Source organism: Penicillium maclennaniae (genome assembly GCF_028827695.1).
Source record: "Penicillium maclennaniae strain IBT 15551 chromosome Unknown utg000006l:1.0-2513246.0:1.0-2515036.0, whole genome shotgun sequence".
Lineage (NCBI taxonomy): Eukaryota > Fungi > Ascomycota > Eurotiomycetes > Eurotiales > Aspergillaceae > Penicillium > Penicillium maclennaniae.
The window spans coordinates 450,416-469,011 of NW_026623218.1; the positions used below are offsets into that span (position 1 = coordinate 450,416).

The window sequence follows — 18,596 nt, forward strand, 5'->3', positions numbered from 1 at the left end:
GTCAGATCGAGAATGCACATGGACAACTGCGTCTGTTTATGCGTCTGCCTTCGATGCAAACAATCCTTTTTTTCATATTGTTCTGAACTGGTGATAAGATTATTAATTTGCATATACACCCACGGCGGATCGTCATGTCTTTCTGTTTACAAGTCTGATCTTGCATCGGGTGATGTAGATTTTTGTTTGTGCGATATATTGACAAAATGAGGTTCCTTGAAGTTGCTGCGGCGGTAGCTGCGATGTCGGGCTCGGCTGACGCTATGGGATTGACTTCGCTTGCGCGGGATCTGACACTGGCGTCGAGTCTGGGGATTAACTCGGGTGATCTACTGCGTCAGCGGAAGTCGGTGCATGAACTTGCAATGGAGAGCTCGGATCTTGTCTTAAAATCTCAAAACGTTTCGGTATGGTGTGTGTCTTTTTGCTCTGCGGGTTCGTTCTAACCTCCGCAGATTCCAATTGATCACAATGATACCTCGGTCGGTACCTACAGTAACCGCTACTGGGTTAATGATGAATATTATCAAAAGGGAGGGCCTGTCGTCATTTATGATGTCGGTGAGTCTGATGCCGAGTCATCTGCTCATTCGCTTCTGGGCAACTCGAACTCATTCCTCTCCGAGTTGTTGTCAGAGTTCGGTGCCATGGGGATTGTTTGGGAGCATCGGTTTGTTCAGCTGAAGCATTTCCCATACTGTGCTAATATTTGGTAGATACTACGGAGACTCTCTTCCTTACCCTGTCAGTGTTGATACGCCTCCTGAGCATATGATTTACCTCTCAAATAAGCAGGCTCTCGCCGATATCCCATACTTTGCACAGAATTTCACAGTCGAGGGCCACGCCGATGAGGATCTGACACCTTCTTCTACACCTTGGATCATGGCCGGAGGGTCTTACTCCGGTATGCGATCTGCTTTTACCCGAGATCAGTATCCCAAGACCATCTTTGCCGCTTGGTCATCCTCGGCACCGGTCGAGGCCAAGCTCGACATGAGCATCTATTTCGAACAGGTCTATGATGGCATGGTCTCGAACGGGTACTCGAACTGTACTAAGGATATCAAAGCGGCACTCGAGTACATTGATGGTGAGCTGTCCAAGAACGATTCCAGCGCGGCGGCCATCAAGAAGCTTGTCTTCGGCGAAGGCGCTGAGGTGAACAACAATGGAGACTTCACCGCAGCCCTTGCCGGAGTTTATGGCTTTTTCCAGGCCGAGGGTCTCGGTGGTGGCACTGGTAGTCTGGGGGGATTTCTGTCATCATCTGGAAACGGATCCAGTGACTCTCGAAACCGCCGGGCCCCTTGGCTTTGCGCCATACCTGGGTAACGAGTACGTTGGCAAGCGGCTCGCATCATGGTCGGCCTGGAAAGAAATGGCCAACCTGAACTACAAAACCAACTGCGGCGGACTCGACGATTCCCAGCCCTTGTCCTGCACACTGAATCCCAAGTACACCGACGTCACCGACATCAGCTGGCTGTGGCAAGTTTGCACCGAATGGGGATACTACCAGAGCAACAACTTCGGCTCTCACTCGCTTCTTTCCAGTTACCAGACCCTTGAGTACAACCAAGACCTCTGTACCCGACAGTTCCCCGAAGCCGTCAAGCGGGGCATCATCCCCGCCTCACCCGAGGTCGACAGAATGAACCAAGAGACCGGCGGCTGGACTATGCGCCCGTCCAACATCTACTGGAGCGGCGGCCAATTCGACCCCTGGCGGACCCTCTCCGTCCTCGCCACGGAAAGCTTCGCCCCGAAGGATGTAGCCTTCACCACGGAGACTCCCAAATGCAACGTGGCGACGGGTAAGGATTCGGTCTTTGGATACATTATGCAGAACGCCGAACACTGCTTCGACATGCGATCCGGGTTCGCTCCGGGTAAGATCTCACGTGGATACTTCAAGCAAGCGCTCAAGGAATGGCTGCCTTGTTTCCAGAAGACGTAAACAGATGGGCGCAGTGGACATGTCGGGGTCCGGGGAAGGGATCGACACGGGTGTGATCCGTAAAGTGACTAGACCCGATTCATAGCAGCTTGCGAAGGTCATCTCGGGCTTCCGGTTCTCACGTGGGGATCAACCGAGGAAGTTTGAGGTTTCTGCACGTTTCTTGTCAAATCGTAGCGCATGGGTTCCAGCTATTTCATCATTACTTTTCCATGCCATCTATCCAATTTCAACTATTATTATTTATCTCTTGTCCAATGTCTTCATACTTAATTCTCTACTTTCAAGTTACACTAGATCCTCAATCCCCGAAATGCTAAGCCCAACAGTGATCATAACTGGCCTAGTTGCCTTCCTTGTTCTGCGTCACTTGGTGCAGTTGTATCACCACTATACACAGGCCAGATCCCTGCACTGCGAGGCACCACCACGCGGTGCTTCGGCCTTCTTCGGCATTCCGGCGTTCTATCGCCTGACAAGAGCGGTCAAAGAGAAGCGGTGGATCGATTATCTGTGTGATCAATTCGCCATTAATGGGAATACCTTCCAGCAGGAATTCCTGAATAGGAAGTTGTTGACTACCATCGAGCCGGAGAATGTCAAGGCTATTCTGGCCACCCAATTCCAGGATTTCTGTCTGGGTACGCGACATGAGCAATTCTATCCACTACTCGGAGATGGCATTTTCACCTTAGACGGTGCGCGCTGGTCGCATGCGCGAGGATTGTTGCGACCGCAATTCAATCGAGATCAGGTCGCGGACCTCAGCATGCTGGACGATCACATCAACCACCTGATCGCATTGATCCCAAAAGACCGAACCAGCTTCGATATCCAGCGCCTTTTCTTCCTTCTCACCCTGGACTCGGCCACGCATTTCCTCTTCGGTGAATCCGTCGGCTGCATGCTCCCCCTTCCGAAACAACCGGCGTCCTCGAGAAATCCGCCGTCCGTAGTGCCCAAGGATTCGCCGACGCTTTCACGACCGCACAAGACTACCTCGCCGCCCGGGCGCGTGCACAAGGTCTCTACTGGCTCGTGAACCCCAAGAAATTCCGCGAAGCCAACCACCAAGTCCACGAAGTCGTCGATCATCATGTCAAGATCGCGCTCGAATCAAAACGAAACCCAGATAAAAACAAAGATGATCGCTATATCTTCCTCCAAGCCTTAGCAGCAGACACCGATGATCCGAAAATGCTCCGCGATAATATGCTCAACATCCTTCTCGCCGGCCGTGATACCACAGCCAGCCTCCTGAGCTCAACATTCTTCTACCTCGCCCGACACCCAGCCGTGTTCAGTCGTCTTCGACGTGAGATAGTCGAAGCATTCGGGGATAGCAAAATTTCTATCAAAATAACACAGACAAAGCTAAAAGACATTCAATACCTCCGCTACGTCCTAAACGAAGGTTCGTCTCACCTTCCAATCCCTCTTCAAAGAAAAGAAAAAAAAACCTAATTTAAGACAGTCCTACGCCTCCAACCACCAGTCCCAGTAAATTTCCGCGTCGCCACAAAAAATACCTCCCTTCCCGTCGGAGGCGGTCCAGATAACCGCTCCCCGGTATACGTCCGCAAAGGCCAAATTGTCGCATATAATATCTTTGCAATGCACCGCCGTACCGATCTATGGGGCCCCGATGCGCGAGTATTCCGTCCCGAGCGCTGGGAGGAGAATGCGAAGCATGGATGGGAGTATTTGCCTTTTAATGGGGGTCCGCGGATCTGTCTCGGTCGTGAGTTTTCCCGAATAAGACGAAAAAGAAAAGAAAACCGGTTGAAATACTAATGTTAAGGTTTCTGCAGAACAATATGCGCTTACAGAGGCAAGTTATACTGTTGTAAGGTTGCTGCAGCATTTCGATACACTTGAGAAAGCGGACCCGCATCCGAGGTCGGAGCCGGTCAAGCTGTCTAATTTGACTATGATGCATGATTCGGGGGGTTCCGGTCAAGTTATATTCGGCGGAAGTGCTTTGATTTATGATGAACGTGTTCACTGGTTTGTGTGATGCGTGTAAATATGGAATCTGATCTGGGTGTTGGATATCGCTCGAACTCATTGCGTTCTGGATGTTTGGGACTTTCCGGGTTCAAGATTAAAAGAAAATCGGAGATTTAAGGAGTACTATGACTTGCACAAATATAGAGTTATCCTTCTGTGCGCATGTGTGAATAGCACCGGTGATCGAAACAATTTGGAGTGAACCCTACATTACTGGGTAGAGGTACATACGTGTACAACCTGGGGTCAAATAGAAAGCTTCAATTTTGTCAGAGAAGATGATTGAATGTGGAGATATGTGTAAGAGTGATGAATTAATGCTATAGTAGAAGTAGGCTAAGTAGGCTCCAACAAATCTCAAGTCTCTTCTTCGTCCTCTTCTAAGTATGGTCAACCTTTCAAGTAGTCTAGTTGCTCAAATGTAATGAGTCTGGTCATTCATGATAGGGTCTAGACGATTGCAAGGAGACGTCTATCTTGGACGAGCCGAGCAGCTATAAGCAGTATACCGCCGAGAATAAGCGAAACGCCTGAGAAAAGCGAAAGAGAAAGATAGCCGTATTTCTCGGCCAGTGCACCACTGATTGGAACATTTGCCATGGCCCTAAGAAGAAACTTAGCACTGATCCAGAAAGCAGAAGATGGTGATCTCACGATAGTGAAACGGAAGCCGACACAGTCCCGAGAGCAAGACCCATCGTGGAGGGCGTGGCAACCTGGGCTGCACATGCTTGCTGGAGTGAGATGATCCCCTTTTCGTTGTCAGCAAGACTAGAGTTATTCTCCTTTATGGACAAGAACAACGTACCCCAGAAGCAAAGCCGTAAGCAGCCGACCATACTCCCAAGCCAGCTACCGAGTCCACCTTCGTCCAGCACAGTGCAATCAGACCGGCCAGCAAGGTGGACACGATCACACAATTGAACTTGCCATACCGATCAGCCATAAATCCAGGGACGACCCGACCGAAAAATGAAGCCCCATTGACGATGGAAACGGTGTAAAAGGCAAAGCTGGACGAGAAACCCTTCGACACTGCATATGATGTCGTGTAGAAGAAAGGCGAGGAACATCCCGAAGTATGTAATAAACATAGCCAACGAAAGCAATTGCAAAGCCGGTTTCTTGTAGAGTAATATGGCCTCCGCCTTGCGATCGACCTTCTCGGCTTCAGTCGCAATGACCAAATCATCTTCCGCCTTCCGCTCAACTTGGGAAGCGACAGTCGGTGGTTCCTTTGCAACAAGACATGCAAAACCAAAACATGGAATCATGATAAACCCAACGATCCGCATCGTCCACGGAAATCCAATCCCACCCGCCTTCAACAACTTGTCAATCACAATTGGCCAGACCACGCCACCTAGCGAAGAACCCGCAAGGACAATCCCCAGCGCAGCACCGCGATTCTCCGCATTAATCCACTTCCCAACAAGCGCCAACATAGGCCACGTAACAAGCGCCATGGAAATACCTAGTAATACGCCCTGCGCAAGGAGAAACTGATAGAATTTCTGGCAGAGCGAAGTCATCATGATGGAAAAAACGGTGCCGATTGCACCCGCCCAGCACATTAGTCGTGGGCCGAATACGTCGAGGATGATGCCTGATATGACGGATATCGAAAATAGGAAGAATATCGCGGTGGCGCCCAGCCAAGCGATTGTGGATTGGCTGTTCATGGAGAGTTGTGCGGAGGCATAGTATTCTTCGAAGACGCCAAATGAGTTTAGGAAGCCGACTGTGCAGAAGAGCGAGGTGCTTGCGCCGGAAATGACGAGCCAGGAACGGGATTTTGGACTGTAGAAGTTAGGGAGTTCTTCATGTGTAATTTTTTTGGAAGGTCTTACACATTGACATGGGGATCGGTTTTAGTGGACATCTTGTTGCGGTCATGGATTCGTGGTGAGAACGGGAGCTATACCCATGAAAGGTGTCAATGGCAGATAAACCTTACAAACTAGATAAAAACATGGTATTGTGACCGGGAAGCTCTCCCTCTATATAGAAAGGGAGCCCTGGCGAGCAAAGAAGCCTTCTTTGCGGAGTCTCCGAGCTATAAAGTGTCTGCAAGCTGATAAGCCAATCGGAGCGCGTTACGTCCGGACTCTCCGCGGACTTTCCGGCGGCCCATCAGTGAAGCTCTGAACTTGGGTCCACCATTGCTCTATCCAAGCATCAATGTTGACATCGGCAAGGGAGAGAAGTCTCTTCCTCAGGTAGTCGCAATCATGAAACGCAGGTCGACAGCGGATTCCAGTCCAAGTCTCACAAAGCAACCCCGCCAGAACCCTGTATCCTGCGAGTCTTGTCGAAAGAAAAAGCTCAAGTGCGATCGTAATTTTCCATGCGGCAGCTGTACCACGCGCAGACTGTCCTGTGTCTTCGAAAGTCCGGGCCCTTTACCACTAAGGCACTTGGTCAATCAGGGGAGCCAAACGGAAAAGCGACCTTCGTCGAATAACCAGGACGTGCCGCGACAACAGCGGACTTCCCACGCCGAGGCCCGGAATATTAATCGAGATGATGCTCTGGAGACTGCAGACTGGTTAGAAACTATTGTCATGGGGCATCGTGTTCCTAGTGCTGTTTCCGCCCTGCAAAGAGACGAGCTATCACACTCCTCGCGAATAGCCGTGTCGCAGGGAAACCCAAGCTCCGAACCGTTGTGCTTTCTGTTTGGTAAGGGCAAGAGAGCGTCATCTGAGTCTCCTGCAAGTATTCAACTATCAATTTTCTTACCGTCGAGAGCCGAGGCACTGGCTTTGTTCCATTTCTACCTCAATCATCTCGACTACCAATACCACATCATCATCCCCAGTCGCACGAAACGGGATATCGAAGCCATATACAACAGATCTTCTGAAGAAGAAATCAACCTGCAGCACTTTGCTCTTCTTTTCGCCATAATTGCGACAGCCTCGTTTCACCAGCTTTTGTCGACTGATCCAGCCAGGCTCGCAGAGGCTTCCAGTTTTGAGGCAGCGTTCTTGGCAGGCGCGGCTTTGATCCAGAGCGATTATCTTTCTTGTCCCAGTATTGAAGGACTACAAGCGACGATGATCATCGGGCACCATTTGTCGATTGCGACGCTCCATCCGGCTGTCGGCTCACTGTTTTTGCATGGGTCTCTGGTCAGTCAGGCTAAGAGTCTCGGGCTTCACACGGTCGACTCCCCGCTATCAAAGAAGCTTCCAAATGGGGGTGATAGAACTTCAGCTGAGCTTAAGAGAAGACTCTGGTGGGACCTAGCTTCGTATGACTGGTGAGTCACCCGAATCAACATTTTCATCTTCTGTTATCAACATCTGCACAGGCTACTAGGATTCCTTAGCGGACCACAGGAGTGGACCTACACGATTAGTCCCCAGCAAATGAACGTACGCAGACCATGGAACCTCGAAGATGAAGACATCGAAACGAGCGAAACGGAATTGCCACTCTCAAAACCAACCTGCATGTCCTATACACTCCAGAGACTGCGATTAGCTGAAATATGCCGCGAGATCGTGGACAGTACTGCACCCAACCATCTACAAGGAGTTCAAATACCATACGATATGATCCTTTCTTTAGACCGTAAACTCCACGACGCATATGCCGAAATCCCAGCCTTCTTCAGATTCGATCAATCATCTCAACGCAAATTCGCCGCCCTCTATCGCGACAGACCTACAATTGCCTGGCAACGCGCCTTCATTCATCAAGGATATCACTCTCGTTTTTGTCGCTTACATCGACAATACTTTCTTCGCGGGGCCAAAGACCCTCGATACTCGTATTCGCACGTCGTGTCCCTTCAATCAGCTCGCAAGGTGCTTGAGATTAAACGAATCATGGACGAGGAGGAACCGGTGTTTGCGCCAAACAGCTCCTTATTCTGGGCGGTGATGCATCATGTTTTTATGGCTGCAGTCATCTTGCTTCTTGACGTCTGCTTCAATTGGGATGATATACTTGCCGACAAGCGGAAGGATGAAGTTCTCGCCGCTTGTCGCATGCTTAGTCGAGCGCAGCAGTCGTCTTCGGTTGCGAGAGAGGGAATTGATGCCATGATGGGGATCTTGCGGAAACATTGGAAAAAGGAAAGGAGACCGCATGACGGGCAGTCTGAGCCCGTGATCACTGGTCTCCACAATCCATCTTTCGAGCAGGTTCTTCAAACGGATCGCCAGCTGTCCAAAGGTGCGGGATCTGAGGCTCCCAGGATAGATTTCTCGGCATCTGGCTTCGAGCACGTCCCGCTAGAGGATCTATGGTCCGAGATTCTAGATAGCAGCGGTGATGTAGGACTGGGAACCCCTGACTGGATGGACTTGCTGAATGAATTGACCAATGCAACTTGCACCACCTGAGTAATAGACAGCTTTCACCTGAACCCGTTCAGGTCTTCGTTGTGTTTATGCCCATCTTCTACTAACTTGGTGGGGAACGGAGGCAGCCAATTCGCGGCGAGAAAGTCTGACAGGTCCAAGGCTGCCGATCAATGAGGCTCTGCAGAAGTAAGCAACACATCACATGATGTTTTGCTTCGTCTTTTTCTCATGTTCATGCTTCGCGTCAGCTTGGTATCACCCACTCGCTTGCCACATCCAGAGACTTTCCCATGGGCAAGATGATTTCCAACTCACCGGTTCAGCCTTCTAACTCTGGGATTCAAGCCCTCGCAGACCGCATCAAGAACGGCCAAATCACCCGGGTTGTCGTCCTGGCTGGCGCTGGAATCAGTACCTCAGCCGGGATTCCCGACTTCCGCACCCCAGGAACAGGTCTCTACGATAAACTTGCACCACTGCATCTTCCATATCCGGAAGCTATATTCTCTATCAGCTACTTCGCACATACGCCTGAACCGTTCTATGCAATTGCCCGAGCGCGCCATCCCGCAAATCTTAAGCCAACCATCTCCCACGCTTTCTTGGCGCTGCTGGCGAAAAAGAACATTTTGCATTACCTGTTCACCCAGAATATCGATGGCCTTGAAGAAGATGCGGGGGTTCCGGTAGACAAGGTGCTCTGGACACATGGCAATTGGAAAAGCCAGCATTGTCACAAGTGTCATGCGGAATATCCAGATGATCTGATGAATGAAGCCATCAAAACTGGTGAGGTGCCTTATTGTCTCAAGGCAGAGTGCGGAGGCGCAGTGAAGCCCGATGTAGTATTCTTCGGGCAGTCTCTTCCCGCCGAGTTCGAAGATAGGCAGAAGATGGTCGCGGAGGCGGACCTCATGCTTGTCATAGGGACTAGTTTGAAGGTTGCGCCTTGCTCACAATTACCCCGCCTGGTGAAAGAGGGCGTTCCAAGGATTCTTATCAACATGGAGAAGGCCGGAGATCTGGGAAATAGGACCCATGATCTGTGTATTCTGGGGACCTGTGACAATGGAGTACGCGAGCTTGCGGATGCCTTGGGATGGAGAGATGAGCTGGAAACTTTGTGGAAGAACGCAGTGGATGCCAAAGTCGATTTTAAGGATCTTGAAGGTGGTCCGACTCTAGATGAGTGCATTTCCAAAATTGCGAGCACAATGAATGATAAGATGAAGATTTCTAATGGGCATAAGCGCATGCTGGAAAATCATCTTACTAGCAAGTTTGCTCAAATGATGGCGCAACCGCCTGCACAACCATGATACTAGAATGACTTGACGATGAACACAAATGTTCAATCATCCTTCAAAGGCGAACCACAATCTCCATGCCACGTGTATAGGGTAGTGCTCGCCATGTGGCGAGGACGGAAGTTTCCAGTGGGCTAAGGCTTCGGCCTCGAATACCTCGATGTGATGCCACTATGATGCGACACCAAATCCGACCACAGCTCATAATTTTAACCACGTCGCTTTTCTCCTCGACCCATATTGTCTTGAAAATCTCAGGTCACCTCTTGTTCCGGCTGCAAATATCTCCCGATGGCACCCGCCTTAAACAATGCCAATACACAGGGAGAACAATCTCCCTCTAATCCACCGGTACATAACCACACACAACCCCGATGGCGAAGCAGTGTTTGTGTCCCATGCCCGAGTACCCGACTACATGCCCTCGAAGCCAGCCGGCGAAGATGGCGAGATAGCCCTCCTCTACGCGACAACGACCATGCCCACCAACGTTGAGGACGAAGTTGATATCGCCATGTACGATGAATTCCTGCATCGGCCACCCGGGCTAACTACTGAAAACGGTGCTGTCTTCCGCATGGTGGATCTTCGTCCGGGGAAAGTTACGCCCATGCATCGCACTGTGAGTGTGGATTATGGGATTGTATTGGATGGGGAGGTGGATTTGATATTGGATTCTGGAGAGAGTCGGGTATTGTATCGAGGTGATGTTTGTGTGCAGAGGGGTACGGCACATTCCTTTAGGAACAAAAGTGCCACGGACTGGTGTCGCTTACTGTTCGTGTTTTTGCCAATGCAGATGCTCACCATCAACGGAAGGGATTTGGATACGGAGATTTATGATGATCCTTATTCAAAGTCCGATGAGGGGGAGAATAACTAGATTCAATCTATGGAATCATGAGTCAAAATCTCATTGTCATACAATATCATCACTCTGGAATCGAGAAAAATCTTTCTTGAGCTTTCTACTCGACTGTGACTTGGACCTTTGTCTTATCTGAGGAGAGTAGTTAGTCGCCATTTGAAGGCAAATGGAAAGTGTAAGCTCACAAAAGGCCACATGATCTTTGATGTTCATCGCCTTCTCATAGGGCTCCGGGTAATACCATGCTGCATCCTTCAACTCTTTGTCTGATCAAGTCATCAGTACCTGCGGCTTTGAGGCTATTGGAGTTACTCACCCCCGACTTTGATCGTATAGTACTTCGCATGGCCCTTCCAAGGACAGAGAGTGGTCGTGTTGGTCCCCACAAAGGTCGACCTATCTTTTATAGCTGTTGGTGGGAACTTATTTCACGAAACGTTAGTCGCAACTCGCTTAGCAGAAACGGTTCTGCTCGTACATAAACATTCCCTTCGACGTTCTCCCAGACGTCTGTCTCCGCGAGCAGCACGTCGCCTATCTTTGCTTTAGCAGACGGCATGATGTTTTGATGATTTTTGCTGGTTCTTGGGATATAAGGGTGGGATCAAAGAGTGTTGTTTGTAAAGGATGTCAGCACGATGGGTGGTGTCGTCACGGGGACTGGTGCGGGGAAGGCTCCCAATTTAGCATCTGAATGCCACCTCAATTAGTTCACGTCAACCGCATTCACAGGAACCTTATCAATAAATATAACCGAAAAGCTCTCAAGACAGGGGAACCAAACGTACTGACCCAAATTCAGTATTTGGAATTTGCGATTTCAGTAGCTTATCTGTTTGCACTGTCACCTCAAGTCTACTTAGAGGGCATCATTTCAACCTCCTACCATCGAAGCTTCAAACCTTTGATTTCTAATATTTGGTAGACTGTATCGGGTTTTTGGGCTCTTGGAACGGGGTTAATTGATTCGTTCATCGCCATTTGTCAGCCAAAAGTGGCCCCATTGCTGAACCGTCCCTTTAATTTTTTGACAAGAGCTCCATCTACACTACATAGTCTAATCTCAATCTGTAATAGTGCTTCACCCCCAAAAGAGTAGCTTCTTTCTCACCTCCAATCACGTATCTTGCTTCGTACTTTGTCGAATCCTTTGGCCCCAAGATTATCAATCTTGGATTATCAAGCAGAGTGGAATATCGTTGTTTGATTTGACTCTTTTTCGGCATTAAGCACTAAAGTAACCTTACAACAATCAACTATCATAGGAAACTGACGAACTATAAAATCTATAACCGCCAGCTAATGACCCGAGCATCAGACAACATCATTTTAGCTCCTTGGACATTCGCCAGCACCATCAACAGCATCTTCATCATGGATAAGCCTATTCGTCGCGTCGTCACCGCCCATGACGCTCAAGGCAAGGCACACTTCGCATCGGATGAGATTTTGACTCCATACGACCCAAATACCGCGCCTGATTTCACTACCCCGGGTCCAGACGCCGGCTTCGGTGTCATCCAAATCCATCGGTCGCGCGGCTTCCCAGTTGACAACATGCGACCATTTGATGACCCACACAAAACACTCGTTCCTCTGGCCGATACAAAGGGTCCTTCTTGTCGCATCATCGATCTACCGCCTGCTGAACAGGGATGGATGCACCGCACTTTGAGTCTCGACTACTTCGTGGTTCTCTCTGGTACTGTCGGTCTTGTTACCGATGGCGGAGCTGAGAAGATGCTCAAGCCGCATGATGTTGTTGTTTGTCGTGGTACAAACCATGAGTGGGTTAACCGTGGCAAGGACTTTGCTAGGGTGTTTGGTGTGGTCGTTCCGAGTAAAGAAATTGTTACTGCGGATGGGGTGAGATTGGAAAAGACACCTGCTGGGCCTATTTACGATCCTCCTGAGGAGTAGGATTGCTTCATGTAACTAGATTACGATCTTGACAGATACAGAGCGCAGAATTGAGACTCTGATCAGCTCCGGATGTATGGAAATAGAACGACGTCTTCTGCCCACGCTTGAGCGCGGGGGACTCCACAACATCGGACTTCATCCGAACAGATAGTAACCCCAAAGCTCACCCCACGCGGAGTCTTTGCAATTACATCTTCTTATTCCAAAAATCGTCAAAATGGGTGCACCGAACCCCTCGTAAGGACCTTGAACTGAAATATATAGTCCTATGCTAACAGCACCAGATACGTTCTCGTCACGGGCGCCACGGGCTTCATCGGCGCCCATGTGGTCGACAACCTTCTCGCCCGCGGCTTCTCCGTCCGCGGGTCAACACGATCGGCTTCTAAAGGCGAGCAAATGAAAGCCGCCCGGCCACAATACGCTTCTAAGCTAGACTTTGTGGTCATAGAAGACTTTACGCAGATTGGTGTGTTTGACAGTGTCATGGATGGAATTGACGCAGTGATTCACGTCGCCAGTGTAAGCTCCTGCACACTCAACAAACACATTCCAAGCTAACAACTTACAGCCATTCTTCTACAACACAACGAACAACGAACAAGAACTCATTCTTCCCGCTATAAATGGTGTCAAATCTATTCTCTCGGCTTCAGCGAAGCCAACCAGTCAAGTCCAACGCATAGTCCTAACCTCCTCGTTCGCTGCTGTCGTCGACGTAAACACCACCCCTCCTCCAGGCTTCTCATACACAGCCGCCGATTGGAATCCACTTACCTATGAAACAGCAGTTTCCCCAGACTCAAACTCAGTAATCGCATATCGCGGATCGAAGAAGTTCGCGGAATTAGCCGCGTGGAATTTCATCAAGAACGAGAGACCACAATATGATCTCGTCACACTTTGCCCGCCTATGGTGTTTGGTCCTGTCGTTCATCCCGTTCCTAGTCTTGATCAGCTCAACGAGTCGAACGCGCAACTATGGACCGTCGCTGCGGGCGTGGATCCGCTTCCGAGGGCACGAGTGCCTGCCTGGATTGATGCGCGTGATCTTGCCGAAGCCCACGTCCAGGCTCTTCTTACTCCGGAGGCAGGGGGAAAGAGATTCATTCCTGCTGCACCTGAGCCATTCTCCTATGAGTATGCGGCTGATATTATGAAAGAGGTTTTTCCCTGGACGAGGAAGTCTGTGACTAGCAATTATGAGAGTGGAGGGAGGCCTCGTGCGGAGTATGGTGTTGATGGAGAGACAGTTGCGACGGAGCTGGGTGTTAAGTATCGGACCTTTAAGGAGACAGTGATAGATTTGGTCGGACAGGTGAAGGAAACACTTACTTAAGTCGGAGTTTTGATTTGTGACACGTTGGTAGCAGTATGCAGATAACTTGGGCCAATAATGCGGGTAATGAAAGCTCACGAAGATGATGGTACTCATGGGTGCACTTGTGGACTTTCGGAAATGAGTTTGAAAGATATTTGTGTTTCCTCTACTCATACTCAACCCAACACTCCCGGATCATCGCTGATCCCTTTTCTGCAATGGCATGGACAGTTGCTTGGATTTGTGCTCTAATCTATAAAGCCATGATGCTTGCGTCGATGACTCGGAGGCCATGGATGCCGTAAACGCGGAGTCGCTCAACAACAACTCCATCTTTGATTCCTTCTTTGGCACCCATAGTGGAGGTACCGATTGCCTTCTGGTAGTGAGTTCCTTTGCAAGAACTTATGGACTCACCACTCACGATTGTTCAGAGCGGATGGTCCCACCTCAATAACCCCCACGTTGATCTTGGGATCTTCGCTTAGACGTGCCGCTACAGCCAAACTAGCGGTGCCACCGCCCACGACGATACAATCAAATGCCAATTTGGCGAAGTCCTGGATGGAGCGAGTCATGATATTCTTGGCAGATTACTGAAGCGGGGAAGATGCGGAGTCAAGGGTTACTTGGACTTGGGAGTGAGACATACGTCAACTTATCTCAGGCTGACTTGCGGAGATAGGATTGTCGCCCACTTTTGCGACTGCTAGCGATTGACTCATAGCGAAGCACAGGCCGTTTTCCAAAAGTCGGCGTCTCCTGATAATCAGGCCCGGGGTTCAAGAACGAGATCATTTACATTGTAAACATGCCCCTCCCTCATCATAGGTAGGAAGCCTTCGTGTTGCCTCAAAGTTGATGACGTTGTGGATATCCACATTTCAAAGTAGCAGACAAGGAAAGTCCCCTGTCACATCACACGTAGCCCTCTGAGCGATATGTTATGGTCCATAAGAGTTCATCGGGAAATGAATACGAGAACGTACGAGAGGACTGGGCTAGTCCTGAAAAGGAAAGTAGGCACATAGATCGCACTATCAAAATTCCACGATTGGGTGTCATCTTGACCAAATCGCTCAGCCGTCCCAAAGGTTGGTATTTTTTGCATGGCAATCGTACTCGAATCGGCTTTTTGCATACGTGGCAACCATGTTTTGAGTGCTAAATATGAATCGCCTCTTCCGAGTTGGGATTAGCAAGTTTTTCTGCCGTCTGAGAGCCCCACCGCTGTTTTTTTTCTCCGGCAGAATTCCAGGTCCAGTTTTGAAAGGCAAGAATCTCCTTATTTTTTGAGATGAAACCTCATTTTTCTCTCACATGTGGACTATTCAGGGCCATACACTCCTCACATACTTCTTATTGATACATGCCACAGAAAATATAGAAGGTTAACAGATGGATGTTAGCAACTCAAAAGCCTATTGAGGAGAATATAAACAGTGAACAATTTCCACCGAAGAGTTAATTTGCAAAGATAAATTTTCTTTTCTCAAGTCGGCTGTCTCGTGTCTGTATGTTTTCCAACGTCAAACTTCAGGACATTTAATGTAAATGCGTGCCCTTGGAGATACGATTGAATCAGCGAATGTGGCGGTGAATGTAATCTTGGCGAACCTTGGCATTTTTACGAAAATCAAACCAAAAGAAGAAGGCGGTGCCCCTTATAGGGGTACGTGAGCATCAAAAGGGGCACGCGGGGATCAATCTCCTATTTAAGTGAATTCGCACCAGGCTGCGCCCGTCGTATCTGATTCCTCTTTCAATCGAGCCCTGGAGCTTCCGGGGATTAGATCGCGGCACTTTGAAGACTAAGACTGTATAGACTTCTCAGTATGGTTATGGATGGGATTGGAGCGGGAGAAAACCTTCAAAATGACTTTTGTGAAAGCTCACAATATGATGAAGAAGAAACTTTGATCTCAAGATCTGAATCAATTCGCAACTCCGGTAATTCATATCACATCTTCCGCGCAGAATCAGTCGTCGAGTACACGCATGTTGTGTCGGCACGTGCGTTCTCAGTCTAGATATTCAGCTAACCTTGGAATGTCATCTTTGGACAATTCAGAACGCGCCACGGTCGCTCAGGACAATTCTCAACAGTTCAGGAAATTATTTCCGAATCGCGACTCATTGCAAAAGAAATACAACTGCAGGATTTGCCAAAGACCTTCTCTTGCATATAAACACCATGGCAAAGCTCTGCTGTCATTTAAGAATTTACTTGGCTTCGCTTTTTCTGCTGTCGCAATCATCCTGTCAATTGCTGAGGCTCCTGCATTATTCATATTCATTTGGAATTTGATTGCCATTATACCGTTATCGATCACTCTTACTTTTGCGACAGAGAGAATCTCCAAAGATCTTGGCGAGACTTCCGGGGCCTTATTAAATATCACGATCGGTAACCTGGCTGAGCTTATTATATTGTGAGTGATAATTTACTTCCCACTATTCAAATGCCTGTTATACTAACTCATACCGTAGCATGTAAGAGAAATTTGACTTGTGCTATGTCAGTTGAAACTTATTTTCTTTAGCACTGCACTCATGAAAAACAACATAAAAGTTGTCCAAGCATCCCTTCTCGGATCCGTTCTCGTCAATCTCCTTCTTGTCCTTGGATCTGCGATCATTGCTGGCAGTATCATTTCTCCGGACCAGTCATACAACAATGATGTGACTCAATCTTTTGTCGTTTTGTTGAACCTGGCAGTGTCGTCTCTCATGATTCCTGTACGTATCCGTGCATTGATCAGAGTTCTGGGTCTAACCAGCACATAGAGTGCCTTCTATGGTAGCGTGAAAAGCGTTGCCTCGGCGGACCGGATGGCTCTTGCCTTCAGCAGAGGTGTCTCCGTCATCCTTCTCATCATCTACTTTTTGTACCTTGTTTTCCAGTTCAAGACTCATCCGCATCTCTTTCGGTCTCATGTGCCTCGGCTCCAGGATGTGGTGGCCCAAAATCGGTCATCTTATGATCACCTCATGGACATTGAGTCCCACCATGACCCCGAGACAGATTCCATCAACACCCCGATCCATCCTGAGATGCAGCAAACTCATGCGTCTTTGAATTCAACATCAGTACCTATTATCACACTTTCGGAGCCGGGTACCCCCATGGTCCCTATTGGCTCAGCCGAGCAAGACGATGCAGACTATCAAATATGGCACGATCACAACGAAGACACTCAAGACTCTCATCGCTGCAAACCCATGATCCTAGCGAACCGCATCTTCTCACTCTCCCTGCTGATCGCCTCTACAATTCTCATCGCGATATGCGCAGAGTCCTTCTCCACAAGTTTCTCCATTCTCAACGAAAAAGGCATCCTCGGCGAATCATTCGTGGGTCTAATCATTATCCCAGTCGCTGGAAATGTAGCCGAAAATGTGACAGCCGTGATTGTCGCCACGAAAAGTCAAATGGACCTGGCAATCAGCGTCGCCCTCGGCTCTGCGATTCAGATCGGTCTCTTGGTTGCACCGGTGATAGTGCTCGTTGGGTGGGCTCTGAATAAGCCTATGACTCTGCATTTTGATTACTTCGGGATGGTTACCTTGGTCGGTTCTGTACTGTTGGTCAGTTTCATTATTTTAAAGGGAAAGACGAATTGGTTGGAGGGCGCTATTCTTTGTGCTTGCTTTGCGGCTATCTCGTATGTTTTGACCAATGGGGTACTTGCTGTTCTCGAAAGCTGACTTTCATAGGGTTGGGGCGTTCCTTTTGCCAATTACTTGATTTCCTACTCGGTACATGCATCTCTCAAAAGGTATGCTGCTTTCACGCTGAGCCTGCTGCCCTGCTTATTCCATTCATTCATAAGTCCGAGACCCAGCTCAATTCTTTTTTTTTTTTGCCAAAACGCCACCTGCAATTAGCCATTGCCGGCTCGACTCTCCCTTGCATCCTGATTCATGTACATAATTAGGTAGAATTTAGTGCCAAAACTCGACCCTTTGGACTCCGCTCTTTCCCGGACAAAAGAGTCATTGTGTCTCACTAGAATGAACATTTCAACAATCACTAGTAGCTAGAACAAGAGGGCCATGGTAGGTTTTCCGTAGCTGATGGCCAGGCATTATATCAAATCCTGTATTGACACTAAAGCTTGTTACAATACCGAGATGCCGGTAGTTTGTTCGCATTTGTGGCGGCTTCGTGTCTCGCTCTCAGGCCCCGGTCGGGCGTGGAGAAGTGGATATCTGCACGGCATCCCGTAACCCAACACAAGCCACGTTCGGAATTCTGCACAAACTGTTAAAGGAGCTCAATCTACGGCTGAAGTGAGAAAGTTAAAGGAATTCAGCGATAAATCGAGACTCTATTTATTCATGGAAATGCTACCGCAAAGACCCCTAAGGTCGTTCTGGGTCTCAACCTGCCGCGCATGGAGCCAATTTTGGCTGAAACACCGGCCTGCGTGAAGGATGCAGAAACCCCTGCATGCGTCATTTTTAACTAGCCTAATCGCTCTACTGTCAACACTATAAGCTGACCCTTGGCGTTCCAGAGTTCCTCGCGGAGCCCGGTACCCCTGACTTGTGTTCGTGGTTCTCGGTAATTCTTTTAGTTGTTGGTGAACATCGTCACAGTGGGCCCGGGCAGCCGCAACCGAAGGTTGAACTTTGAGTCGCAATAAGCGGAACCCGTGCCTGAAGATTGCGTCGATCCGGATTTACCGAGTCTCTCTCATCATTCCAGTTCAATGGTGAAAGAACTTAGCCCACGAGCGTCTCATGCTTGTGGAGAACATTAGCTAGTTAAGACTCCACCACTTGCTAGCTCGTCCTTGATTACTTTTGTTCCATTCAAAATGCGCCGGATTTTCCGAGAAACAGTTTCCAACACTCATATAGACCGTCAACGGACGGTTTCTCAATC

General features: G+C 48.9%; 10 protein-coding genes across 10 annotated transcripts; 7 read left to right on the forward strand and 3 right to left on the reverse strand.

Moving 5' to 3' along the window:
- Positions 1-206: 206 nt before the first annotated feature.
- Positions 207-3,977, forward strand: N7477_006407 (serine peptidase; the record flags this gene model as incomplete). Its single annotated transcript, XM_056968070.1, has 8 exons — positions 207-407; positions 456-670; positions 717-1,243; positions 1,287-1,892; positions 2,290-2,855; positions 2,900-3,374; positions 3,435-3,701; positions 3,772-3,977. 8 exons carry the CDS (start codon positions 207-209, stop codon positions 3,975-3,977), a joined length of 3,063 nt encoding a protein of 1,020 aa, XP_056820866.1.
- A 443-nt stretch (positions 3,978-4,420) lies between these two features.
- On the reverse strand, positions 4,421-5,852 carry N7477_006408 (putative MFS monocarboxylate transporter; the record flags this gene model as incomplete). The annotated part of the gene is made up of 5 exons (XM_056968071.1): positions 4,421-4,574; positions 4,625-4,722; positions 4,779-4,983; positions 5,042-5,770; positions 5,821-5,852. 5 exons carry the CDS (start codon positions 5,850-5,852, stop codon positions 4,421-4,423), a joined length of 1,218 nt encoding a protein of 405 aa, XP_056820867.1.
- A 349-nt stretch (positions 5,853-6,201) lies between these two features.
- Positions 6,202-8,325, forward strand: N7477_006409 (uncharacterized protein; the record flags this gene model as incomplete). Its single annotated transcript, XM_056968072.1, has 2 exons — positions 6,202-7,235; positions 7,287-8,325. 2 exons carry the CDS (start codon positions 6,202-6,204, stop codon positions 8,323-8,325), a joined length of 2,073 nt encoding a protein of 690 aa, XP_056820868.1.
- Positions 8,326-8,585: 260 nt separating this feature from the next.
- N7477_006410 (SIR2 family NAD-dependent protein deacylase) lies at positions 8,586-9,605 on the forward strand (the record flags this gene model as incomplete). The annotated part of the gene is made up of 1 exon (XM_056968073.1): positions 8,586-9,605. One exon carries the CDS (start codon positions 8,586-8,588, stop codon positions 9,603-9,605), a length of 1,020 nt encoding a protein of 339 aa, XP_056820869.1.
- A 298-nt stretch (positions 9,606-9,903) lies between these two features.
- N7477_006411 (cupin domain-containing protein) lies at positions 9,904-10,476 on the forward strand (the record flags this gene model as incomplete). The annotated part of the gene is made up of 1 exon (XM_056968074.1): positions 9,904-10,476. The coding sequence occupies one exon, from the start codon at positions 9,904-9,906 to the stop codon at positions 10,474-10,476; it is 573 nt and encodes a 190-aa protein (XP_056820870.1).
- Positions 10,477-10,561: 85 nt separating this feature from the next.
- N7477_006412 (DUF427 domain-containing protein) lies at positions 10,562-11,020 on the reverse strand (the record flags this gene model as incomplete). The annotated part of the gene is made up of 4 exons (XM_056968075.1): positions 10,562-10,593; positions 10,647-10,727; positions 10,778-10,883; positions 10,940-11,020. The coding sequence occupies 4 exons, from the start codon at positions 11,018-11,020 to the stop codon at positions 10,562-10,564; spliced, it is 300 nt and encodes a 99-aa protein (XP_056820871.1).
- A 743-nt stretch (positions 11,021-11,763) lies between these two features.
- Positions 11,764-12,381, forward strand: N7477_006413 (cupin domain-containing protein; the record flags this gene model as incomplete). Its single annotated transcript, XM_056968076.1, has 1 exon — positions 11,764-12,381. One exon carries the CDS (start codon positions 11,764-11,766, stop codon positions 12,379-12,381), a length of 618 nt encoding a protein of 205 aa, XP_056820872.1.
- A 220-nt stretch (positions 12,382-12,601) lies between these two features.
- Positions 12,602-13,723, forward strand: N7477_006414 (SDR family oxidoreductase; the record flags this gene model as incomplete). The annotated part of the gene is made up of 3 exons (XM_056968077.1): positions 12,602-12,621; positions 12,669-12,906; positions 12,956-13,723. 3 exons carry the CDS (start codon positions 12,602-12,604, stop codon positions 13,721-13,723), a joined length of 1,026 nt encoding a protein of 341 aa, XP_056820873.1.
- Positions 13,724-13,958: 235 nt separating this feature from the next.
- Positions 13,959-14,283, reverse strand: N7477_006415 (Glucose-methanol-choline oxidoreductase; the record flags this gene model as incomplete). Its single annotated transcript, XM_056968078.1, has 2 exons — positions 13,959-14,098; positions 14,130-14,283. The coding sequence occupies 2 exons, from the start codon at positions 14,281-14,283 to the stop codon at positions 13,959-13,961; spliced, it is 294 nt and encodes a 97-aa protein (XP_056820874.1).
- A 1,257-nt stretch (positions 14,284-15,540) lies between these two features.
- Positions 15,541-17,413, forward strand: N7477_006416 (Sodium/calcium exchanger membrane region; the record flags this gene model as incomplete). Its single annotated transcript, XM_056968079.1, has 5 exons — positions 15,541-15,718; positions 16,056-16,137; positions 16,196-16,198; positions 16,249-16,444; positions 16,493-17,413. 5 exons carry the CDS (start codon positions 15,541-15,543, stop codon positions 17,411-17,413), a joined length of 1,380 nt encoding a protein of 459 aa, XP_056820875.1.
- Between the last annotated feature and the right edge of the window lie 1,183 nt (positions 17,414-18,596).